The 23,440-nt window shown below is 58.5% G+C and overlaps 2 protein-coding genes and 1 long non-coding RNA gene across 5 annotated transcripts; 1 reads left to right on the forward strand and 2 right to left on the reverse strand.

The window, feature by feature from the left end:
* Nucleotides 1-4,081: 4,081 nt before the first annotated feature.
* On the forward strand, nucleotides 4,082-12,164 carry SLC2A6 (solute carrier family 2 member 6). The gene is made up of 10 exons (XM_014863335.3): nucleotides 4,082-4,278; nucleotides 4,823-4,985; nucleotides 6,000-6,206; nucleotides 6,839-6,938; nucleotides 7,586-7,797; nucleotides 8,171-8,323; nucleotides 8,958-9,066; nucleotides 9,450-9,635; nucleotides 9,844-9,989; nucleotides 11,094-12,164. Exons 1-10 carry the CDS (start codon nucleotides 4,187-4,189, stop codon nucleotides 11,247-11,249), a joined length of 1,524 nt encoding a protein of 507 aa, XP_014718821.2. The 5' UTR covers nucleotides 4,082-4,186; the 3' UTR covers nucleotides 11,250-12,164.
* A 148-nt stretch (nucleotides 12,165-12,312) lies between these two features.
* CACFD1 (calcium channel flower domain containing 1) lies at nucleotides 12,313-23,431 on the reverse strand. Of its 3 annotated transcripts, none has more exons than XM_070518434.1 (6): nucleotides 23,188-23,386; nucleotides 20,304-20,431; nucleotides 19,899-19,971; nucleotides 18,272-18,397; nucleotides 15,274-15,381; nucleotides 12,313-14,742 (listed from the first exon to the last, which is right to left on the reverse strand). In XM_070518434.1, exons 2-6 carry the CDS (start codon nucleotides 20,371-20,373, stop codon nucleotides 14,652-14,654), a joined length of 468 nt encoding a protein of 155 aa, XP_070374535.1. In that variant the 5' UTR covers nucleotides 20,374-20,431; nucleotides 23,188-23,386; the 3' UTR covers nucleotides 12,313-14,651. The 3 variants fall into 3 exon arrangements, with proteins under 3 accessions (XP_070374535.1, XP_070374534.1, XP_044634389.1); XM_070518433.1 differs by lacking the exon at nucleotides 23,188-23,386 and adding an exon at nucleotides 22,896-23,139; XM_044778454.2 differs by lacking the exon at nucleotides 20,304-20,431 and having other exon boundaries at nucleotides 23,188-23,431.
* LOC139046322 (uncharacterized) lies at nucleotides 20,716-22,978 on the reverse strand. Its single transcript, XR_011506187.1, has 2 exons — nucleotides 22,840-22,978; nucleotides 20,716-20,957 (listed from the first exon to the last, which is right to left on the reverse strand). It is a non-coding gene; the product is annotated as an uncharacterized lncRNA (long non-coding RNA).
* Nucleotides 23,432-23,440: the final 9 nt, after the last annotated feature.

Genomic DNA, 23,440 nt, shown 5'->3' on the forward strand with positions numbered 1-23,440 from the left:
GCATTGCATATCTGCTTTAAAACATTTCCTATGGCAAGAACAAATGGCCTTAAGATAAAGGTGCAACTTCCCCCCACATTGGCATTTCCTTAGGGATAAGCATCTTTCCTTAGGCTGGGAACTGATTGCTGTGCTCACCTTTGACCACCCAGCTCACTGTGACCACCCAGCTCGAGACAACAGACCTGCCACCCTGCTGTGTTCACCGAGACAGCAGACCTACCTGCTGTTACCATCAAGCACTGTGCCGACAGAGCAGTCTTGAGACTATTGTAAAAGGGACATTTCAATCCTATGTGAAACATCCTATTTGGGGGTATATAACCACTCTGTGCACCCCACTTCTTTGGTGCCCTTTCTTCCTTTGGGAAGAAAGGCCCCAGGCATGGTCCTCACATTTTAGCTCAGAACAAACTCTCCCAAATTTTCACTTACAGATTGGTTATGGATTATTTTCATCGACACCTAAACACAACCCACAGTGGCCCCTGCAGAGTTCAAAGGGAGTTTCCCCTTTACCAGCGGGACTGCTTGAAACTCAGCAGGTGGAGTTTATCCAAATGCCTCTCTCCCGAGGTACCAACATGTACTTGTGATGATTGGCATCTTCTCTCATTGGGCGGAAGCATTTCCATGCCCAAAGGCTACTGCTCAGTCAGTAAGTAAACTATTACCAGCATGAGGAGTCCAGTGGAAGCATGCAGTGACCTGGGACTCATCTCACCAGACAGAGTATAAAGGAAATTTCTAGAATCTGGCCTATTTTGCAGCGTCTTCTCTGCAGTTATTACCCCCAATTGTCAGGCCTAATGGAAGGAATAAATGGCATAATTAAGACTCAACTGGCTCAGCTCACAGATGCATTTTCTCTACCATGGCCTAAAGCCCTTCCACTGGTATTGTTAACCTAAGATCAACACCCTTGGCAAACATCAGTTGTCTCCATTTGAGATCATTACTGGGAGACCTATGCCTCTAGATAAAGGATTATATGAACCTTCATTACTAAAAGGTGACATACTTCATTCTTGTAAAATCTTAACCAAACTCTTAAAGGAACACTCAGAATTGGTTGCTGATGCATACGCCGCAAACTCACCCCTGGAGGAAGATATGCACTCATCATTCACAGCCTGTGACCGCGTTTACTGAAAATGTCACCATTTGAAAAACTTTGCAGCCTAAATGGGAAGGACCTATCAAGTCCTAATTCCTGCGCAGCTAAATGACAGGGAATAAACTCTTGGATCTACAATTCTCACTTAAAAAGGGCGCCTACACCAGAGTGTCCTCAGAGCGTGTTTCAGATTTATGACTGAACCTACACCAACGAGACCAGGATGGCAGCAGCCGACAGCCGATGTGGACAGCTCTCCCAAGAGTCCGGACCAGGCCAGTAAGTAAGGGACAATATGCATTATTTTTGTTTCTCACTGGACACACCTACACTTGTCACAACATTTGTCTTTCCAAGTCATCTCCATTCTTAGATACTAACCACTGGTCTTGGGAAAAGGTTGCCACTTTTGAGTCCAAAACATTGTGAGCCCATAAGTCAAATACTCACGTGTAACTCTAAGACCCAGAGTCTAAGATCCACCTTACACAAACCTGTTTTAGGCCCTCCTATTAATCCTGACTCCACAGGATACATCTATCATCTAGGGCACACCCTGAGGAAAATCTCCAAGGAAATTCCGCCAGGGAACATTTTGGGGAGAAAAATGATAAGAACTGTCTTCACAATTGTCATTTTGATTGTGTTAATTATCATATTGTTCCAATGTTACGCTAGGTGTGGAAGGAGGAAACAATAGGAAGGTAAAAACAACCCGGAATGCGTTTTTAATAAATGACATGTAAGATAAGTAGGGAAATGAGAGGACCCCACCATGTCAGAGAAAAACCAAAGGAACACCCCTTTGGTCATGACTGCAGCTGTGGGTTGATAATGACCAAAAGGAGGGACTGTGGATGGATTTTTGGGACCCATCTCCCTGCTGGGTGAATCTAGCGAGCAAACCGCATAGGCTTTAAGTCAGTGCAGTAACATCCACGCTGTCCTGGGAAGCGGCCACGCAGACCATCGTCAGCCTGTGTCAAATGACCTTGAACCCCACACCTCCTGACCCAGGAGGCCGCCGGACAGAGCCACAGCAGGAAGAGATAAAGGGTAGCTCACTCTCACTCTCCCCAGCTGCGTTCTTAGAGATCGAGGGAATAGTCAAGGACCCTGATCCTCACCCCCCTCCACACACAGATAACATCAGCATCTCTGAACTTGTTTGACATATAATTACCAAGGAATTCTCGTTTGTGTCACCTTCGCTATAAATGTAGAGAGAAGCCCAAATAGGCTCTACCCCCTTTTTTTGATTTGTTTTTTCTGTTCCTCTTCCCTGCACATGCGCCGTTTATGAAAAAGCCATAGGCTGCACCTAGCCCCACAACCCTCGAGCAGCCCCATCAGAGGGCTCTGTGGAATGGTTTCCTGGGGTTCGACCTCCTCACACCGATTATTGATAAGCTCCTCCACTAATGTCACCTAGACTTTTTATTTCAGTCCACAATAATAAAAGGTAATTATGGTAACTTTTTAAACGCTTCACTATTTTAATAGCTAAAATTTGGAAATAACCCAAATGTTCAACAACAAAGGAGCGGTTTATAAATATACGTGGCACACCCATCCAGCAGAATAGGGTCTGATTCAGACCTCTCTTTCTGAAAAAGTCCAAAGGGACAGCTGGAACTAGTAATTGGTTATTTTTTGAGGATGAACTTCCAGGGAATTTTCAGTTTCTGCTTTTCTTATTTTTAAATTTTATCTTATTACCTGGAGGATTCACTACAAGCCCACGTTACTTCTACAGTCAGAAACCGGGAAAACATCGGGCCACCCCGAGCAGTTAACTTCGTGCGCTCCACTTGGGCGGCCCAGGGTTTCACCGGTTTGGATCCTGAGCTGGAGACGGCACCGCTCATCAGGCCACGCTGAGGCGGAGTCCCACATGCCACAACTAGAAGGACCTACAACTAGAATATATAGCTATGTACTGGGGGGCTTTCTTTAAAAAAGAAAAAAGAAACCAGGAAAACACAAGTCCGGCCCAGTGGGCCACCCACCCCTCCTCCGCTGCCTTTGCCCCGCAGGCCATCCGGCTGCGGCTGCGGCCGGCCATCCTGGATCCACAGGCTAACTGCACGTCCTCACGGGAGTGGAGGGGCCAGGCAGTGGTGACTCGGGGACGCAACGTGGCAGGGAGCCAGGCGAAGCGCAGGGCCTTCCTCTGCAGGGAGACAAGTGTTCCCTGTGTAACCTTGGCGAGTCGCTTCCCTCTCTGGGCCTCATTTTCCTTCTGCCTGTATGGGCTGAGCCCGAGGGTGCGGGGCAGTTTGCGCCCCACTGCTGGCACCCGGCTCAGACCCAGACGTGGTCACGGAAGAATCTGGACAGGCTCTGCCTACAGGCCCCACGAGGCCTTCGATTGGCTCCCTCGGTGCGGGGTTCTCATCCGCTTCGCCAGCCCCGGGGACTCCAGGGGCCACACGAGCGTGAGCCGCGCCCGGGGAAACCCTGGCCGCCGGGCCCCGCATCCGCGCATCCGCGCCCCGGGAAAGCCCGCCCCGCATCCGAACATCCGCGCCCCGGGAAAGCCCGGCCGCCCCGCCCCGCCCCGGCGCCGCGCCCCGCATCCAAACATCCGCGCCCCGGGAAAGCCCGGCCGCCCCGCCCCGCCCCGCCCCGGCGCCGCGCCTGCATCCGAACATCCGCGCCCCGGGAAAGCCCGCCCCGCATCCGAACATCCGCGCCCCGGGAAAGCCCGGCCGCCCCGCCCCGCCCCGCCCCGCCCCGGCGCCGCGCCCCGCATCCAAACATCCGCGCCCCGGGAAAGCCCGGCCGCCCCGCCCCGCCCCGCCCCGCCCCGGCGCCGCGCCCCGCATCCAAACATCCGCGCCCCGGGAAAGCCCGGCCGCCCCGCCCCGGCGCCGCGCCTGCATCCGAGCATCCGCACCGCTCGCGGCCGCGCCATTGGCCGGCGCCGGCTCTGCAGGGCCGCCCCGGAGCCAATCGCAGCGGGGGGCGGAGCTGCGGGCTCGGTCGGACGCTCAGAGAGGCTGCGGCCCAACGCGCCTCCGGACCAGCAGCAGCGCGCTCGGCGCACCCTGACCCGACAGGCCGGCCATGCAGGAGCCGCTGCTGGGAGCCGAGGCCCCGGACTATGACACCTTCCCCGAGAAGCCGCCCCCGTCGCCGGGAGAGAGGACGCGGGTCGGGTGAGAGTCGCTGGGCATGGGGGCTGCGGGTCTGGGCTGGGGATGGCCCTAGTCCCCTCCAGCGGGCAGCCGGCTCCCGCCTTGGGCCTCCACTGACCTTCGGTGAGTGGCCACCAAGGGGCCATGTGGTCCCCTCCTGCTCTAGACACTCTAGACCTATTTAAGGAGCTGGTTCCCCCGAGTACCAGGCCCATCCCCAACTGGCACAGACAGGGAGACTGAGGCCCAGAAAAGGTGAGGGGCTTGCCTAAGGTCACACAGTAAGCTTTGGGTGGCAAAGCTGGGAGCAGACATCAAGCTTCCTCTTCTGGAGAAAAGCGCTCCTGCACCTGTGTCTCAGCCACTGTGATGGGCGGCGAGGAATGTCCTCATGACCTGGGGACTTCCCAAGGGAGCTGGCCCTGGAGAGGTGCGGCTCTGACTGGCCCTGGACGCAGCCCTCCCAGACTGCCCTCTGGGCCGGCAGTCACTGGACTCAGGACAGGCAGCAGTTCGGTGAGGAGGGATTCAAAGACCCTGGTCGCTCTGCACCCCCCACCCCCAGGGCCACACAGAACAAGAGGGTGTTCCTGGCCACCTTCGCCGCCGTGCTGGGCAATTTCAGCTTTGGGTATGGCCTGGTGTACACGTCCCCCGTCATCCCAGCCCTGGAGCACTCCTTGGATCCGGACCTGAGTCTGACCAAAACCCAGGCATCCTGGTTTGGGGTAAGGGCCATGCTGAGCTGGAGAGGGGCAGGGCAGGGGTCAGGGACCCACTGAGCTCTGTCAGCAGCTAGGCCCTGGGACCCCCTCCAGGGCCCTGGTCTGCCCTCTCCCCACCCACACCAGGCTGCGGGACAGGCAGCGGGGGAGTGAGGCCCGAGGATGGCTCTGAAATAAATGGGGGAAGTGAAAGCTGACAGGGAAGGAGCAGTGGGGAGGTGTGCCTCCAGGTCTCCCCGCAGGGCTGCGGGTTCCCCAGAACCCCCAAACCCAGAACTGGGCTGTCACAGCAGAGCAGACACCTCCCTGGATGATGGCGCAGGGGCATCAGGGCCAGTGGAGAGAGGCCCTGGTTGGGGCCAGGAGGGCGCCAGGACAGACTGTGGGCACGTGGAAAGGAAGAGCACAGGCCTGCGAGCCCCAGGGTTTGAGAATTATAATCTTAGTGGCCTGGGATTTACAACACTACTTAGTTGCTGAGACAGTAGTACCCAGTGTGCACTGAGCACCCAGCCTGCCACGTGTGTGCTGGCACTTTACGTGAGAGCTGGCTGGCTCTGGGACCAACCCTCTCTCCCCATAATACAGCTGAAGAAAGTGAGGCTCGGACAGGCTGAGCAACGTGCCCAAGTTGCTGACTGGATCCTTCTCACTACACTCTACAGGGAATCCAAGAACCCCCAAATCTTAAAGTCCCAGGGGCTTCAAGTCACAGATTTCCTTGTCTGCTCTATTATGATATTAGACATTGAAACATCCAGCTGGACAGAACCACTGTGGACATGTGGCCTCACCTCTTCCCCAGAGCAGGATTCCCCATTGTAGCATCCCTAACAAATGGTTGTCCACATGCTACTTGTATACCTCTGGAGATGGGAGGCTCACTACCACATGGGGCCTGAGTCCTGTAGCCCTGGCTCCCAGGGTCAGCCTGGAAAAGCAGCTGTCTCTAAGCTCTGATAGGGGAAGGGGGTGCTGGGTGCCCAGACCTGTCTGCCATGCACCCTTTCTCTGCAGTCCGTGTTCACCTTGGGCGCGGCAGCTGGGGGCCTCAGTGCCATGGTCCTCAATGACCTCCTGGGCCGGAAGCTCAGCATCATGTTCTCGGCTGTACCCTCAGCAGCCGGCTATGCGCTCATGGCGGGTGCCCGTGGCCTCTGGATGCTGCTGCTGGGGAGGACACTGACAGGCTTCGCCGGGGGGCTCACCGCCGCCTGCATTCCGGTAAGGCCAGGACTTCCAGCCCAGGCCTCTCACGGCCTCAGGACTGTGCAGACCACCACTTAGCCAAGGCCTCCTGGCCTCCGAGCCCACAGGTCAAGGGATGTGTCTTCCAGGGAGCTTCAGCTCTCCCCAGCAGGGCAGCTGATTTCGGGGAAATGTGTCCCGAGCTGCCTCCACTCTGGGCTCCCCAAACTTCCTACCCCATTTCTTGACAGTCAGGCACATTGCTCAATTAAAGAAAATCCACATTGAGCAACGGAGAGGAAACAGAAGTGCCCGCCCCGGGCCCTCCCCTGGACGTCTCATCTTACCCACATCTCCACACACTCCCAGTCTGGGGCTGGGGCCAGCCCAGCAGGGGACACAGACCCCTGGGAGGAGCACAGACCAGAATCTGGGTGCCCTTGGGCCTCCCAGTTCCCAGCCTCACACTACTCCTTTCAGAGCTGAGCGCTCCTGCCCCCTGAGTTAGGGACACAGGCCTGAGGGAGGCCACGCAGTGAGTCATGATCAGGACAAGACGCCCCTACATCCCGCTTCCCGGGTTTTTCCAGGGCCACCTCTCCCATCTCGGCCAGGCCCGGGAACCTGCCTTCTCACCAAAGGCCGGGCTGGGGCAACATGTCTTGCAGGTGTACGTGTCTGAGATCGCTACCCCAGGCGTCCGTGGGGCCCTGGGGGCCACGCCTCAGCTCATGGCAGTGTTCGGATCACTGTCCCTCTACGCCCTTGGCAAGTATCATCTGGATGAGCTTAAGCACCTCCGGTGTGCAGGCTGGGTGGGGACAGGGTGCCGCTGAGCAGACATGGCTGGAAAGAGAATGAACACATCCCAAAACGAACCCCAGGCTGGGAGGCAAGAGACTTGCTCGGCCACCACCTTGCTGTATACCTCAAGGCAATTTCTTCCCCTCTCTGGTCACAAGCCCCATCCCTAACTGGGCAGTGAGGGCTTCTCCTGGGCCAGCAGTCTTTGAACTGTCTTTTCACAGCAGAATCTTTCCATCGAATAGGCTTAGATGGGAAGTCTGTACAGAAAAGAGATCAGAGCTGGTTGGGGGGCAGGGTGGAGTTGCAGGTGGAGGCCTGGGGCCCTGCCTGCCCAGGCTACCCCTCTGTCACCCTGCCATGGCCCTTGAGACCCTCTGAGGACCCCCTACGGTGTGCTGGGCCCTGGGCTAGGGGCCAAGCAATCCCTCTGGCCCTCCTGGGCTAGATCACAGAGGCCTGGGGCAATCAGGGTAGTCTTCCACAGGACTAGGGAAGCCCTGAGGCCCTGGGACTAGCCCTTGACGGCAGACAAGGTGGCTCAGAGGCCCCAGTGGGAGGGGCTCTGGGTGCAGCCTGGCCCCAGCTCCTCACCCTCTCCTCACCCCTAGGCCTCCTGCTGCCCTGGCGCTGGCTGGCAGTGGCCGGGGAGGGGCCCGTTCTCGTCATGATCCTGCTGCTCAGCTTCATGCCCAACTCGCCTCGCTTCCTGCTCTCACGGGGCCGGGACTCGGAGGCCATGCGGGCGCTGGCCTGGCTGCGAGGGGCTGACACCGACATCCGCTGGGAGTTCGAGCAGATCCAGGACAACGTCCGGAGACAGGTGGGGAAGGGGTGGGCGCCCACAGCTCGATGTGGCCATGGCCAGTTCCTAGGCCTGTCTGAGCCTCTGTTGCTTTTCCTGGAAAACGGAGATTCCATCAAGCAGTTCCCACTTCCAGGAACCTGGAACGGTGGGGGATGTCCGTATGGTGGGTGCCTGGGGACCCAGAGACAAGCAGGAGTCTGCTTTGGCCTACCCTCTAATGCAAGAGCCTGGGGTTCGGGCAGGGGTCCCCCGGGCCTGTCGCCTGGCCTGAGTGGCCTCAGTGTGCAGGTTCTTTCCTGGAGGAGAGAAGAACAGGATCTCCTACTCAGCCCCCTGCAGTCCGGCCAGGTGGGGCCTGCTTCCCTCAGCGGCCGTCTCCTGTCTCCAGAGCAGCCGCATGTCGTGGGCTGAGGCCCGGGACCCCCATATGTACCGACCCATCCTCATCGCCCTGCTGATGCGCTTCCTGCAGCAGCTGACCGGCATCACGCCCACCCTCGTCTACCTGCAGTCCATCTTCGACAGCACGGCTGTCCTGCTGGTGAGAGCCCAGGCCCTGTGCCAGCTCCGCCCCCAGCAGCCCTTTCTGAGCACCTGCTCTGTGCCACATGGCAAGGGAGCATACACCACGCGGAGACCACTAGGGTCTCTTAACTGTTTCTGTGCCATGTACTTGTTCTCAGAATGTTTGTAAGTAAAGCTTATGTGTTTTAAAATAAAATATACAGGATTACAAAGGAAATCAGTTTTATAGAAATGCAGACCTCTTGGGGACCATGGACCCCAGGTTCAGAGCATCTGCCACTCGCTGAGGAAAGTCACTTCCCCTCCAAACCTCAGCTTCCTCCTCTGCAGAATGGAGATAACAGAGTCTGGCTTCATTGCGCTCAAAGGGAAATGAGATTTGAAGATTGGCAATAGCACAGTTCCACTGGTCATTGTCATGCCTGGATTCTGTGCTGGCCCTGGGCTCAGCGGTGGGCACAGCATTTGTGCCCCTGCCCAGAGGCCCAGCAGGCTAGGCCGGGTGACCAGAGAGAGCACCTGGCACAGCGTGGGTGCTCAGTGGCTCAGTGCTCCAAGGGAGCTATGGCCATGGCTTGGGGCTTTAGGGGGCCGGGGGGACAGGAGTGGCAGGCCAGGCCCCCTCAGTCCCAGTGGTTTCCCTCCCTCAGCCCCCGAAGGATGATGCAGCCATCGTAGGGGCCGTGAGGCTCCTGTCTGTGCTCATCGCTGCCCTCACCATGGACCTGGCGGGCCGCAAGATTCTGCTCTTCGTCTCAGGTGAGCTCCGGCCTGTCTCCCAATCTTATTCATTCACTCCTTCAGCAGCTGCCACGAGTTGTGCCAGCCCTTGCGGTGGGCGCCCTGTGGCTGGGAGCTCTGGAGGACCTGGGTGAGACCTGCCCTGTTGGCCTCTGCCTCCGCAGCACCCGGCACAGGACCTGGCATGCACCAACTGCTGCAGAAAGGTCTGCTGGGGCTTTGTGTGTGAACAAGCTGACTGCGACACACCATGGTGGGGGTGATGGAAGCTCGGACGTGGGCTGGAGTCAGAGCTTGCTGTGCCGCGGTGCGCAGGGCACTGAGGGGCTCATGAAGGGAGCGTCCAGAGGAACAGCTGGCTCAGAGTCCTGGCCCCCTGAGGGCCACCTGTCTGTCCACAGCAGCCATCATGTTTGCTGCCAACCTGACACTGGGGCTATACGTCCACTTTGGTCCGAAGCATCTGACCCCCAACAGCACCATGAGCCTGGAGGGTATGCCCCTGGGGGGCACAGAGCAACCCCTGGCGACACCCACCAGCTACATCACCCTGGTACCCCTGCTGGCCACCATGCTCTTCATCATGGGTAGGTGTGGCAGGGACGCCATGGGGCAGGGAGAGGGGCCTCTTGTGGGTGATGTGTGGTAGCCATGCTTGTCGTGGGGTAGGGTACTGCTGTCCTGGTTTGTCTGGGCTGGTTGTCGGGGGAGGGGTCTCAGAGCTCAGGGGAGACAGAAGAGGCCTCCCCCAGCCACCCCACAGGGCCTGAGCCCGCCCCTTGCCCCCTTCGGCAGGCTATGCCATGGGCTGGGGGCCCATCACCTGGCTCCTCATGTCGGAGATCCTGCCCCTGCGGGCCCGCGGCGTGGCCTCGGGGCTCTGTGTGCTCGTCAGCTGGCTCACGGCCTTCGCCCTCACCAAGTCCTTCCTGCTGGTGGTGGTGAGTGCTCAGCCCCAGCACCCCAGGGACCTCGCCAACCCTCTCTGGGGCTGTGCCGAGGGCTTCATCATGTCCTCTAAGCCTCACAGGGGTCCCCCAAGAGATTAGCACACATCCCCTGCACACCGGAGGCCAAGAGCCATCAAGTGACAACACAGCAAAGCCTCCTTCATTGCAATAGACGGACATGAGCTCAGGGAACTGTTCTGAGAAGTCAGATGACTTCCCAGGCCAGGGTGGGGCCAGAGCCCAGAGAGCCACACCCACCCATGCTGTTCCCTCGGACAGCTGGACCTTCAGCCTTGGTGGGAGTTTGGGTGTCTGAGCAGCGTGCCCTGCTGGCCAGACCACATGCAGCATGTGTGCAGTGCCCTATCCTACACACAACTCTAGGCTGGCTTAACCCCACTTCTTGGTTCAAAATCCCAGCAGGCCCTGACACCAGTCTCCGAGTCCCAGCTCCCAACTCCCAAGAGGAGAATCTGATTGGGCAGCTTGGGCCAGTGCCTACCCTGGTGCAGTCAGTGGGTCAGGGCAGGGTGGGGGGCACCCAGAGTGGGTAGCTTGGCTAGGAGGTGGAGCATGCACAGCCCCAGCAGATACACAGATAGGCGTGGGCTGGGGAGGGAGGACGGGGTTTCGGGGGCTGGGGATGGGACACAGGGGGATGGCTGGGGGGTGGGGCCAGAAGAGCATGAGTGTGCTCCCAGCCAGGCTAAGGTGGCAGGCCTCCTGCAGGTGGGAGTGTGGAACAGCTGAAACTCAAAAGATAGCACACTGGGACAAGGGAGAGAGGTGGGTACCTGAGCAGAGGCTGAGGCCTGAGGGCCAGGCCCAGGCAGGCTGTGCTGAGTGGGGGAAGGAACTCCTGGGCCCACCCAGAGGAAGGCTGCGTGCAGATGTCCAGGGTCTCGGATGCTGTGCTAAAGCATCTGGATTTTGTGCTGGAGGCAGGGGGGAGCCCCAGGTCTCTGAGGGAGGCAATGAGCAGATGAAGGCCCCCCCAAGGCTGGCTAACAGCAGCAGGGCCCATGAAGCTCGTCCTAGGGTGGGAGGACCCTTGGGTTCCCTCTGTGTGACGCAGCACCCCCTCTACACCCCCAGAACGCCTTCGGCCTCCAGGTGCCTTTCTTCTTCTTTGCTGCCATCTGCTTGGTGAACCTGCTGTTCACTGGCTGCTGCGTGCCCGAGACCAAGGGCCGGTCACTGGAGCAGATCGAGTCCTTCTTCCGCACCGGGAGGAGGTCCTTCCTGCGCTAAGTCAAGGTCCCTGCCTAGGAGGGGCCAAACCACTGGGTGGCCAGGCCTCTGTGTTGTCCACAAACCTGCACCCCAAGTCCAGAAAGCAGCAGCAACCTGCCATCAGCCAGAGCACAGGAGGACCGGCCAGAAGCGCGACAACCCCCCAGAGTGCATGTCCTGGCTCTGGGCAGGCAACACCCATCCAGCCTGGGCCCCAACTCAGGCAGCCCACAGAGCTGCACACTCACTGGCCAAGAGCTGCTGATGGAGGAGGCAGCTGTGGGCCACAGGGGAGCACACTGCCCAGGGCCTGGAGACAGGGCCCTGTAGGGTGACATAGGGCCCATTTCCTTACTCCTGAGCAGAGGACACCCCCCACAGAGGGCTGTGATGAGGACACAGACACAGGGCTGGAGGTGGCCGAGTGGCTCCGCACAGGGACATCGTCACATCATCCTGATCACTCAGCCACCACTGAGCATCTTGGCTACAGGGAAGAAGACAGATCTGCACCTGGGAGGGCTTGTGGAGGCCACAGGGAACAGTGCGGACTCCCACAGGCTGGGGCACAGAACCCAACACAGAACTTCCGCCTGTACTCGCCAGTACAGTACCCTCAGGGGGGCTCTCGAGGGCTCGTGTCTGCAAACCATGTTCACTCTATTTGTAAAAATAAAGAAATCGGGCCTGCAGCCCTGGAGAGGAAGGAGCAGGCCTATTCTAGCTAGACCCAAATTCTCAGCCAAGGTCACCAGGTCCTGCTGCCCTAGGGGGGCCCCCTTTACAGCTACCCGCGACCTGTGCCCAGGGAAGCAGAGAGAAGGAAGGGGTGAGGCGGCCTGTGAGGCAGAGCCCAGCCAGGGGGTCAGCCCTGCCTGATGGACTCCAGCTCCTCATAGCTGTGTGACCACTGTCCTCGTCTGCGGTGCTGTGAGCAGGCTCAAGACAGGGCCAGCAGCATAGCAGGTCTGTGATAAAACGGCAGTTCCTCCCAGGGCCAGTGGCCCCTGCTCAGCTGGAATGGGGTCTGAACATCCCTACCACTTCCTGATGGCACAGGAGAAGGTACCAGGCAGAGAGGGCGAGTGAGCAGACTACCGCCAGCCTTTATTGCTCAAAGCACACGCTCAATCCCGAGAATGGGGACCAGAGGACTGAGTCCAGACCCACGGAGGTAGGAGTGGGCCCTGGCAGCCCGGCTGGTTCAGCCCCTTCCGCCACCTGGACAGATGTTCCTTGCAAGCCGGGACCCCCCAGTGGGAGACTGGGTCCCAGCTCAGGACTGCTTGACTATACTCACTGGGAAGCTGGGCGAGTGACCTGCCCACTCTGGCCTGTGATGGAGGGGCTGGAGGGCCCTTCCATCTGTGTCCAACTCTACAGCCCGCCCAACACCCAGCCCATTTCCTCAGTGTGGAGGTGCAACCTTCCTCGACACACAGCCAGCCCTCCTCCTGCAGTGAACAAAGCCCGTCAGCGAGGCCCGAGGCAGGGGCCGGAGGGCTGCGCAGAAGCGACCCCAAGTCCAACTTCCTAGATAAGAATGAGCCAAGAGGGGAGGGCAGGCCCTTGCTCCTCCTGGGAGGTAGACAGGTCTTATTCACAGCACACGCAAGAGAAGATACACGCACACGCACACGCACGCAAACACATGCACATACCCCGCCGGCCTGGAGCGGCACAGAGCCCACAGCCCTTTGAACCAAGCACTGGCCTGAGGAAGATGGCCCCAGAGGACCCCTGAAGGCACGTGTCCCATATGCTGGCTGCAGTGCAGCAACCTGCCACCTGGGGCTCGGCCTGGTTAGGCTCCCTGGAGGGCTGCTGCTGCCCAGGAGCCCACCAATGTGTCCCGAGGACAGTACCTGCCGCTCCCAGCCCCAAACGCTCACAAACCCCAGAGACAAAAGGTCCCTCTGGGAGGCAAAGACCTGGGCGCAGCCCTGGGGCAGGTTCCACGCAGCAAGACTGGCCCCTGCACTCTGGGAGCTCGGAGCAGGCCCAGCCTGGGGTCCTGGGAGGAGGAGGAGTGGGGGTTGGGTCCCAGACGGAGCATTTTCCACACCAGCCCACTTCTGCCCAGTGCTGCCCAGGCTCCACCAGGTCCCATGGGACAGGCCTAAACTGCTGAGTGCCAGCTGGCAGCGGCCAGTGCGCTGAGGAGGAAGGAGGTGGACAGGGTGGAAGGAAGGGATGGTGGCATGGAGGGAGGCTGGGGGAGGCGATGGTGCACGTCCCAGGCAGGGCTGCTTCCACACAGGCCTGGCTCCCTGGTGGCCTGGCACCCAGGGCAGTGGGGACAGCTCATGGTAAGGAAGGTGGCTCTAGCCTCTACCCAGCTCTCAAAAGGCAGGAAACTCCCCAAGGGCAGGGCAGGGCAGGGCAGGGCAGGGCAGAGGCTGGCAAGAATACCGGAGGTGGGTCAAGCTCATTCTTTACTAACCGGGCTTGGACTGCCACTGACACAGCAGGACCACACCAGAGAAGTGGATGGGCAACCCCACAGGGCAGGGGTAAGCCTGCCCTCCCCACTTCCTTAGCACCAGGGCCTGGGGAGGTGGAGGCCAGGCCCATGGGAAATGTCCTGGAATGGCTTGTCCAAGGTTCCAGGGAACTGGGGGAGGGGGCAGTACCCACCCGCTGTCCGGTTGCTGTCAAGGCTGCTGTTCTGGATACTCGAGGAACGTCTTAGGAGAGCTGTGGGCTCTCACAGAGAAGAGAGTGACAGGGAGGGCCCTGGGCAGTGGTGGGAAGCCACGGGCAGCATGACACTGCTCTGCCCTGATGACAGGTGGACAAAGGCAGGCCCTGGTGGCTCAGCCTACAGGACACTCTCCTGCCTGGAGAGCAAAGAGGAGGCTCAGTCGGGCTGATGCCCAGCCCAGGTGACGTGCCTCCCTCTTGCAGACAGGACCAACATCTCCAGGGGAAGCTCCTCCCAGGCCTTCAGCTGGTCCCCAGTGCATCTGCCAGCTGTGCAGGTCTGGAAATCCTCCCAGCAGCCCATTTCCCACCGAGCCAGGCTGGCTGGGAGGGACAGGGCCAGGTGGGCAGTCTGGGCAGAGCTACTGCAGGCTCTGCTCTGCCTCGAGTCCTGTGGCCTGGGTCACCTGCAAGGCTCACACTGCCTGCCACCATGCCACCATGCCGACCTCCTTGCTGCTGGCCAAGGCCAAGGCCCTCAGCCCCTCACCCCAGCCCCTGAGCACCTGGCTCAGACCTAGGAGACACCCATCTGGAGAGGGGCAGACAGGAGGACTCCAGGGACAAGGACAGGGGCAGAGGGGCTGATGGGAGCCAGGCAAAGGCTCCTCTTCCAGGCTGTCCTTCAGGGTCAATGTTCCAGGCCTCATCCCTCTGGCACATGCTCACACAGAACCAGAGGGGCGAGCAGGGAGGGGAGGGTCACCCTGGGCCACATCACAGCTCCCCCTCCAGGGTGTCCGTGAGCTTCTCCTCATCCGCCTGCTGCTTCTGCTGCTGGATCCTGGCATAGGAGATTGCATCGCCCCTGGGGAGACAGTGAGTCAGTATCACACAGGGGACAGACCTCCAAGCACACAGCCCTCGCAGACACCACCCGATTCCTGGCCTGTGACCTGGGTGTGACCTGCAGGCAGAGCCTACTGGGCCTTCTTGTTTCCCCAGAGACCCTATTGCTAGGATGACAAAGACAAGTCTGCCTGGCATGCTGGGTTGAGAAGGATGCAGAGTCTCAGCCAGACTCTGCAAGAGAGGGCAGCAGTTGACTGCAGTGCCAGGTGTGGGCCCGGGGTGGGATGAGCTGTCAGAGCCATACATTTGCCTTTCCTGCTACAGGCTGTGACGAGGCACAACTGGACCCCCAGGAAGTTTCATGAACACGCCTGCTCTCATTCCCTAGAGCTCAACGCCCTGGAGACACTGACCAGAGTCACTGACAACCTCTGTGCCTCAGTTTCCACAAGTGAATAACAGGGACCACTCTCAGACCTTCCTCACTAAGAGACTCCGGGAGGCAGAAGTCAAGATCCCTCCCAGGGCCTGAGACCAGCAAACGCACTTTTTGCCCAGAGCAGAGAGTCCGTACAGCACTCCCGTGGCAAAGGCGATGGCGTTGCCCAGCAGCGTGGTCAGGGTCAGGCTGATGACGATGGGAACGACGGCCATCCTAGGGGAGAAGCAGAGGTCATGGGGGCACTCCCAGCCCGTGGCCACCACACCACTCCCAGGCTCGCCTGCTCCACGCCAGCCTCCTTCCCAGCCAGCCTGTCCAGGAAGGATCCCCAGAAATCAGCCGGGACCCAGGTTCACAGCCAGGCTTCAGAAACTCCTCAAACACCCCCGAAGCCGTCTGCAAGATTCTGTGCATTTTCTGGGGGGAGGACCCAAAGCTTCTGTTAGTTTTGAAAGTGTCTGTCATTCAAAAGGTGTTCAACAGCACTGAGGTGGTTCCACCCTCACTGCTCATAAGAACAGGCAGATCAGAAAACCTAGTGTCAGTTCAGTCCCTTGGAGCCGTGTGACTGTGGGCAAGCTCCTTAATGTCTGTCTACTGTGAAGTGAGCGTTGCCCCTCAGAGGTCTGGAGACAGAACGAGGTAGGGCACGTGACACTGCGCACACGATGCCTGCAACAGCACAGGCACCAAGTACCTGCTGGCTCTGACTAGCACAGCAGAGTCAGCCATATGTCAACAAGAGAGACGCCAAAGATGAACGTGCACATGCAGGAGCCTCGGGCACCCCTCGCAGGCCTCCTGCCGGGCGCAGTGAGCCGGCCCGGCCCAACTGCAGTTTGGCGCCACCTGGTGGCAGGCGTCCACTCTGGCTTAAGCATCCAGAGGTCTGACTCCGGGTCCTGGCCGGGATTTCCAGACCAGTGGCAGTGATTCAGGGTCAACGAGGTCAGGAAAATATCAGCGAGTGGAGGCCCAGCATGCTGTCCTGTCACTTCCCTGGACAAGGCTGCCCATGATCCCCACTGGCCTCGCCTGCCCACACACACCCTGTACACAAAGACGACAAGACTGAGCCTGTAGCCACCTGGCTGCCAGAGCGGAGGAGAATGGGGCTTGACCAACTGAACTCTCCCTGACTTTCCATTCTGGAGGGACATGTGATCGTGACGTTCTATTGTAGCTATAAACGTCTAAGTAATAAAAGAATAATAGAAATTACAAAGAAAACCAAAAAAAAAGACCACAAGGGAAAAATCTGTCGAAACAAAATTAAAGGAAAACAACAGGCTGCAAAAATAGTTGCAGGAAACATAACAAAGGATTAAGAGACTGCTAACATGGAAAACACATATAACTTGCTAAGTAAACAGTAAGATGCCAATAGGGAGTAAGTAAACTAGACGATTTTCAAAACAGAAAATGCAATTGATAAAAAACATGGAAAATTATTTCACCTCTTAGACACAGATACAGATGTGAAAATGGCACCCAGCTCAGGAGGATGGAGACGGGGGGGAAACTCAGATAACCTCTCTGGAAAGCAATTTAGTCCCGTATCAAAATCTTCTAAACAATCATAATCTCTGACCTAATAATTCCACACCTTGAAATATATCCTCAGGAAATCACTGTAAACACAGAAAAAGTTTTAGCACATAGCTGTTCATCACAGCTTGATTTATAGCAGTTTACAAATTAAGAAAAGCACGATATATCCTGTTAAATAAATATTCCTAACATTACAAATAATCTTAGGAAGTCTTTGTGGTGATACTGAAAATATATCATATTAAGTGAAAAACAGCAGGATACAAATTTACTTATAACGGTTATAACTAAGTGAGAAACAGGTTTTAAAAAACGCCTGAGGACAGACTGAAAGAACACATATCAAAATGTTAACAGGTAGTGGGGCTTTGGGTAACAATTTTCTATTTTCCAAATTATTTTTAATTAACATATATTACTGTTAGCATTTCAAAATACATTTTTAGGGGCCGGCCCGGTGGCACAGCGGTTAAGTGCGGAAGTTCCACTTCAGCGGCCCAGGGTTCGCTGGTTGAGATCCCGGGTGCGGAGATGGCACTGCTTGGCAAGCCATGCTGTGGTAGGCGTCCCACATATAAAGTAGAGGAAGATGGGCACGGATGTTAGCTCAGGGCCAGTCTTCCTCAGCAAAAAGAGGAGGATTGGCAGATGTTAGCTCAGGGCTAATCTTCCTCAAAAAAAAAAATACATTTTTAAAAAATGGAGGCCAAGGATACAAAGATGCAAGGTCTTTTGTGACCCTGTCCTCTGTGATTTGGACACAGTGGGAAACGGCTCAGGCACCAAACACGCATCTTGTGCTCTGATGGTTTCAAAACCATTGGGCCTCCGGAAGGGAAGACCTTAGAAATAAAAATTTCCGTATTTATTTCTAAAGATAATCTGGATAATAGTAACTATTGCTGCTGCTGCCAGAAGCTGTTGAGGGATTCCTATGCACCAGGCACTGTTCTAGAGGCTTCCTTGTATCAAACACATCCTGAATTAGTTCAATCTCATGACTCAGACGTGAAGCACTACACGTGAATTGTCAAAAATAGGAAAATAAGAGAAAAGCATATTCAGAAGGCAATATTTTCTGTTCTGAAACTTGCTTTTTTCCCTTTCAGGTCAGGACGTCCTGACATGACTGACCGCACTCTTGAAAGGCTGCACAGAAACACATCATACACATCTGGATCCACCAGAATCTGTTTAATGACTCCCAATTGATGGGCCAAAATCGCAGGCGGTCGTCATTGTTCTCTACACACGCAGTGCTCTAAGGCATCCACACCTCCCATCTGCATCCTGCAGGACCGCGCTGTGGGCTAAGCCCCCAGACGCAGAACTGCTGGGTCACATTTATAGCAGCTGTCACCAATGACTGCACAAAGGCTGCCCCAGTTTACACCTCGACCGAGAGCACACGAATGCACCTGTGTCCCCTCAAACTCGCCAACACCCTCGCCTGCCCTTCGGGTCACTGAGGAAGTGGCGTTTTGGGGAACCCTGACAGGGCCGTCGAGGGGAGACCCCCGGCCATCCCTGCCCTGCCCCAGCGGCCCCTCACCCGCAATAGAAGACAGCCTTCTGCCAGGAGCGCAGCCGGTCCACCTTCTCCGACACCGTGTTCGCGAACTCGACGAACTGGCAGCAGAAGGGCGCCTCACAGAGCAGCAGGATGAAGGCGTTCAGACTGGAGGGCAGGGGGAGAAGAGGGGCCGGCTGACAATCAGGGGCCCGGGGGCCTGGCGCCCGCACCACCAGAATGCCACCCTTCTTCCCCCACCTCTCCTCTCCAGGGCACCCATTTCTCCCTCTCAGAGCCTCTGCTGAACGTGTCACCACTCCCCGGCCATTCCCACACACCAGTCCCCTCGCTGAATGCCATCCTTCCCGTCTGTGAGCAGGCGCTGAGCTCCTGCACCCAGGCCTTTCAGCGAGCCAGCCTCAGCAGTCGCCTGTTCACGTTATCGCTATTACCAGTGACAGCGCTACCAGCACTGACAGAGCTGTCCCTATCAGCAGCTCAGTCAGTCCACAGTCGCCGACACAGCCCTGCCCTCGGGGAGCCCACACTGGGAGGAGGGACCTCAGCAAGCCCTTTAGTGCAGACCCCCAGGCTGGGGCTGGGGCCAGCGAAGCCCCGGGTGACTGAGGGTGTCTGCTCCAGTCTTGGGTCCTCTGTGGTGGGGTCACAGTCGCAGTTACCAGACACTGGGCCCTTACAGTGTGCCAGGCCCTTCCATCCGCCCCCAAGCCTGGGGGGAAGTGCCCTCATTACTCGTCTGACAGAAACAAAGGCTCAGAGCCCCCAAGAACCCACCGGAGCGCCAGAACAGGAACTCTCTGCACAACTAGCGTTGCCCTCAGCCCAAGCATCCCACACACTGCCAGCATCCAGTGACCCTCACAGGCCAGACCTCCCACATGACTCTCACTCCTGCTCAGCCAGCCCTTCCACATGCAAGCTGGCCAGTGTCCTGACGCAGCCCCCCTGAAGCCCAGGTCCAGAGCCTCTCCCCTGTGACCCCTGTCCCTGCTGCCTCTGGCCAGCACAGGTCTCTGTGCCCCACAGCAGGCCTCCAAGCCTCACTGCTGGCCTGAGTTCTCTGAAGGCAGGATGGCATCCTGTCCATCTCCACGCCCCTCCCAGACCAAAACCCCATGTGGACAGGGACGATGCTTGCCGCACAGCCACTTCGCACAGGCCTCAGGGGGTCAGATGCAGCCAGAGCTCACAGGCCAGCTTTCACCCTGCCTTCCCCTCCAGCACGATAGACCTGCCCTGACAGGTGGTTGCCATTCTAACCGCCTGATCCTGCACCAACTCTGACCTGCCCTGTGTGTGGGTGGCACCACCTGCCCATCTCCAAGCTGGATCCCCAGATTCCCAGCACCTGACTCCAGCCCCATCAGACACTGTCCCTCCAACTCGGTTCTCGGCCGGCCCTGACAGCCCCAGGAGCTCCCAGAGGTGAGGCCCATGGTAGTGGACTCAGTAGACACTCAGGAAACGTTTGTGACCTCGGCCCTACACCCAATAAAGGCCTGAGTGGGTGTTCCCCTGGCCCAGGCCCTAATGAGGATGAGGAAAACTGGACAGGGTAGGGTAGGAAGGAGGTGAAGATCTGCACAGAGGCCAGAGATCCATGCACCCCAAGCCCACCAGGCAGGACAGGCACGTGGCTACTCACATCATCCACACGCCGGCCGCGATGTTCAGAGGGTGGATGGTGATGCAGTTGAAGAGGCCGGAGATGGCACAAGCTTGAAAGCAAGAGACACAGAAGGAATTAGCAGGGAGGAAGGGAAGGCCACCAGGGGAGATGGCTTGTGAAATTACGAGAATCCCTTCCGACATCTAGCACTTGGCTCTTCTCACAGCACCCAGAAGCGGCCCCCCGCCATCTGAGAAAGTGAGGCCGACCTAACTGCTCCTGTCACAGGTGAGAAGGCAGACTCAGGTAAAGCAGTGGCCCCAGGCCACAACAAGGGTGCGGCTGGATCTCAGAGCTCGGTCCAGCTGCCAGGGCATCTCACTCTCTCTTCCGGGGCTTGGAGGAGCCTGCCCTCTGAAGCCCAGCTGTACCAATACCCACCTCGCAAGGTGGTTAGGATGAGAGAGACCATCTCCGAGGGGCTCAGGCCAGGACAGGCGTCACCATTCATAGGAGTCCTCTAGCCCTGCAACCGTGGCTTGAACTTGCGTTGGGAAGGGGCTGCCTCTCTTAGAACAGAAATCAGGACCAGGTAGACCTGGGTCACAATTCCAGCTCTGACTCCCACACCTGCCGAGTGACCTGGGGTATGTGCTCTTCACCTTTCTAGGCCTGTTTTCTCTCCTGCACACAGGCAAGTCCCACAGTCCAGTCCAGCCACCCGTGAAATGCCAAGAGGCGACAACGAGGAGAGATGCATCCTCTGCCACCCCTCAAAGTGGCTTCTCAAACACCCCAAATATGGAGCCTTGCCCATCACCCCCGCTGCTCCCCACGGGCAGGGTCTGCCATGCTCACCTCCCTCCTCGACCCACAGCCCACAGCCCGGCTGCACCAGGAACTCCGGAAGCCTGCCAGGCAGGTCCAGGGAGCTGGCTGCTGGCAGGAAGCAAGCCCAGGCCACAGCTGGGGCAGGGCAGGAAGCTGTGCCCTCGGAGGCAGCAATCAGCAACCAGTTCATTAAACTTGCAGCAGCTCCTCTGCACCTGATCCCTGACACAGGCCTGGACTCTTCTGCTGTTTTCCCGTGCAACCCTACGCAGACAGCAGCGATGGAGGAGGAAACCAGAGGAAGTGAGCCCACTGCAATGGGCCTGCCCTCGTGTGCCCCCCAGGGTCCCCTAAAACCACAGACATAGTCTCTGCCTACTAAAAAGGCAGCACTTGTCCTGGACATGCCACATACGCACTCAGGCAGCAAGGTCCCCCAGGGCCACAGACGTGAGTGCCCACGAGACGATCCTGCTTCTGCCTGTGAGCTGTGCCCTGTCTCACCCGACAGCGGCCTACACCTCCTGCTGCAGCCAGCATTTCCCCTCCAACTCCCACCTTACCCAACTGGCCTACCAACAGCCAACCTTGGGGCAGGACCAGGTTTCAACCCAGACAAACAGGCTCCAGCCAGGAGTCCCTCAATCAAGGGCTGGAGGATGTCCCCTCAGGGTCCCCAATGCTTGAGCTAAGTGAGGGAGGTGTCTTGTGCAATCCTCTCTCCTCCCAAGCTATTGCCTCCAGATGATCGTTAGGACCCAGAGTAAATGCCTCTTCGAGGACCCCCACAGCAGAGCAGGGTGACACTACCCCAAAGTGACCAGCCAGAAGCACCACCCTTATCTGAACTCCCAGTTCATCCCTACAACTCCTGCCTGCTTTGCATTCACTCTGTAATATACTATTTGGTATTCACATAATGATCACCTCCTCCCAAATCTGCAGGTGAAACTGACATTTCAGGGTGATGCCACAAGTTTCTCCTGAAGCTCCATCTGTAGCCCCAACCCCATGAACTCCTGGGCAGCCCAGGCACCCCACTTTGAGAGGTACAGAACTTGTTGGGATGCCAGAGGTAACCAGGGGGTCGGCAGGGCTGCTGACTATAAGATGGAGGGAAGGGGAGGGCCCACAGGCCACAATCAGGACCTTTCCTTTCTCCTCCACTGACCAATGTCACTCCCCATGGCACCCCACCTCACCCCCCCCCCCCGCCCCGAATCTGCCAGGGAAACAGCCAACCAAACTTGAGAGGATCATATCTAAGGTCTGGCCTCGAGCCACCAATCTCTCCACAAAGTCAGAAACACACTTCCTCTGAGCAGCAGTGACAGGGACTCAGGGCCTTCTTGTGACTGCGGGAGGGCCTGCCCCACGATCAGCTCTGGATAAGGGCATGTCCTGCCAGAACAGCACACCCCTAACCCTGCACTCCCGCCTGAACTTCCTTCCAGCCTCCACCCACCTGGGAGGACTGGGGGACTGGAAGAGGACCCTGAAAAGCCGATTCCGCTGGCAGATCTGATCAGGGTCTGCCATGCCCTGGCCTCAGCCCTCTCTGCCAGGCAGGCACTGCTCCAATCCCGAGATGCCCCCAGCAGACATGCCCTTTCTAAGACCTGTGGCTGTGCCCTCTCCCACTCCAGGAATTCGCAATGCTCAGGGCAGCAGGAAGAAGAGAGCAGACCATTCAAACAGACTTACGTTTGCCTTTCGGAGGCCTGCCCTACGATCACTACTTTACTTCTGCATCACATCTGCCTTCCCATTCATGTTCTTTTGGGGGCTTGTACTAAAAGCCTGGCTTCCCAGGAAGCTTGAGGTGGGGGGGGGGGTGTCAGGGATGGGGTTGAGAGGTAGGAGGAGAGATGAGAGGTGGCTGCGGCAGGACTGACAACAGAGGTAAGGCACGGGCCTCCAAGTGGACAGTGAGGACCCAGAGGAGAGGTCGCCGCCCTCAGCTCACGCCTGGCCCTCCCTCGGGGACCACCTGGCCCCTGGCCCACCTGACTCTCAGGAAATTTGACCAGACTGGCACCCGCCCCACTTGTAAACAACCTTCGCCCGAAGGTTAAGGCGGCTGCGGCCCCCACCCACGCCCAAGTCAACAGGCGAGCTGCCGCCCCAGGCTGAGCCGGCGCCTTACAAGCAGCATCTGAGCAATCGCGGAGAGCCCTGGAGGAGGTGCCGCCCCGTCCTTACTCCCAGAGGAGGCGCGGAGAGGCAGCGACCGGGCCGCGTCGAGTCCGGCGCTCCCCGCGAGCGTTCAGGTTCCCTTCTGGACTGTCCTTCTGGCAGGGCCGTCCCGAGGATCCCGTCCCGTGGGTCCATCCCCGTGGGTCCCCCTCCCGCGGGGTCATGCCTGTGGGAGTCCTTTCCCCGGGGTCCCCTTCCCGCGCGTCCCTTCCCGCGGAGGCCGCGGCAGGGGGGCGGGGCCGGGCGCGCATGCGCGGCGGGCGGCGGGGCCGGCCCCTCCCGGGGGCCGGGTACTCACAGACGGCCCCCAGCACCCCCGAAAGGCGACACAGCCAGCGGTACCACCACGTCATGCCCTCCTCCTGCGCCGCCTGCGCGGAGCCGACGGACGCCGCTGCCGCCCCGCCCGAGCCGCTCATGGTGCCGCCGCCAGCGCTGCCCTCCGCGCTCACAAAGGGCCCCTAGCCGGCCGCGTCGGCCCGGCGCGCTGCCTTGTGGGAGAAGCGGCTGCTGGTTAGCGTGGGGGCGGGGCTTGCGGGGCCCAGTGAGGT

This window comes from Equus asinus, chromosome 10 (genome assembly GCF_041296235.1).
Source record: "Equus asinus isolate D_3611 breed Donkey chromosome 10, EquAss-T2T_v2, whole genome shotgun sequence".
NCBI classification, from domain to species: Eukaryota; Metazoa; Chordata; class Mammalia; order Perissodactyla; family Equidae; genus Equus; species Equus asinus.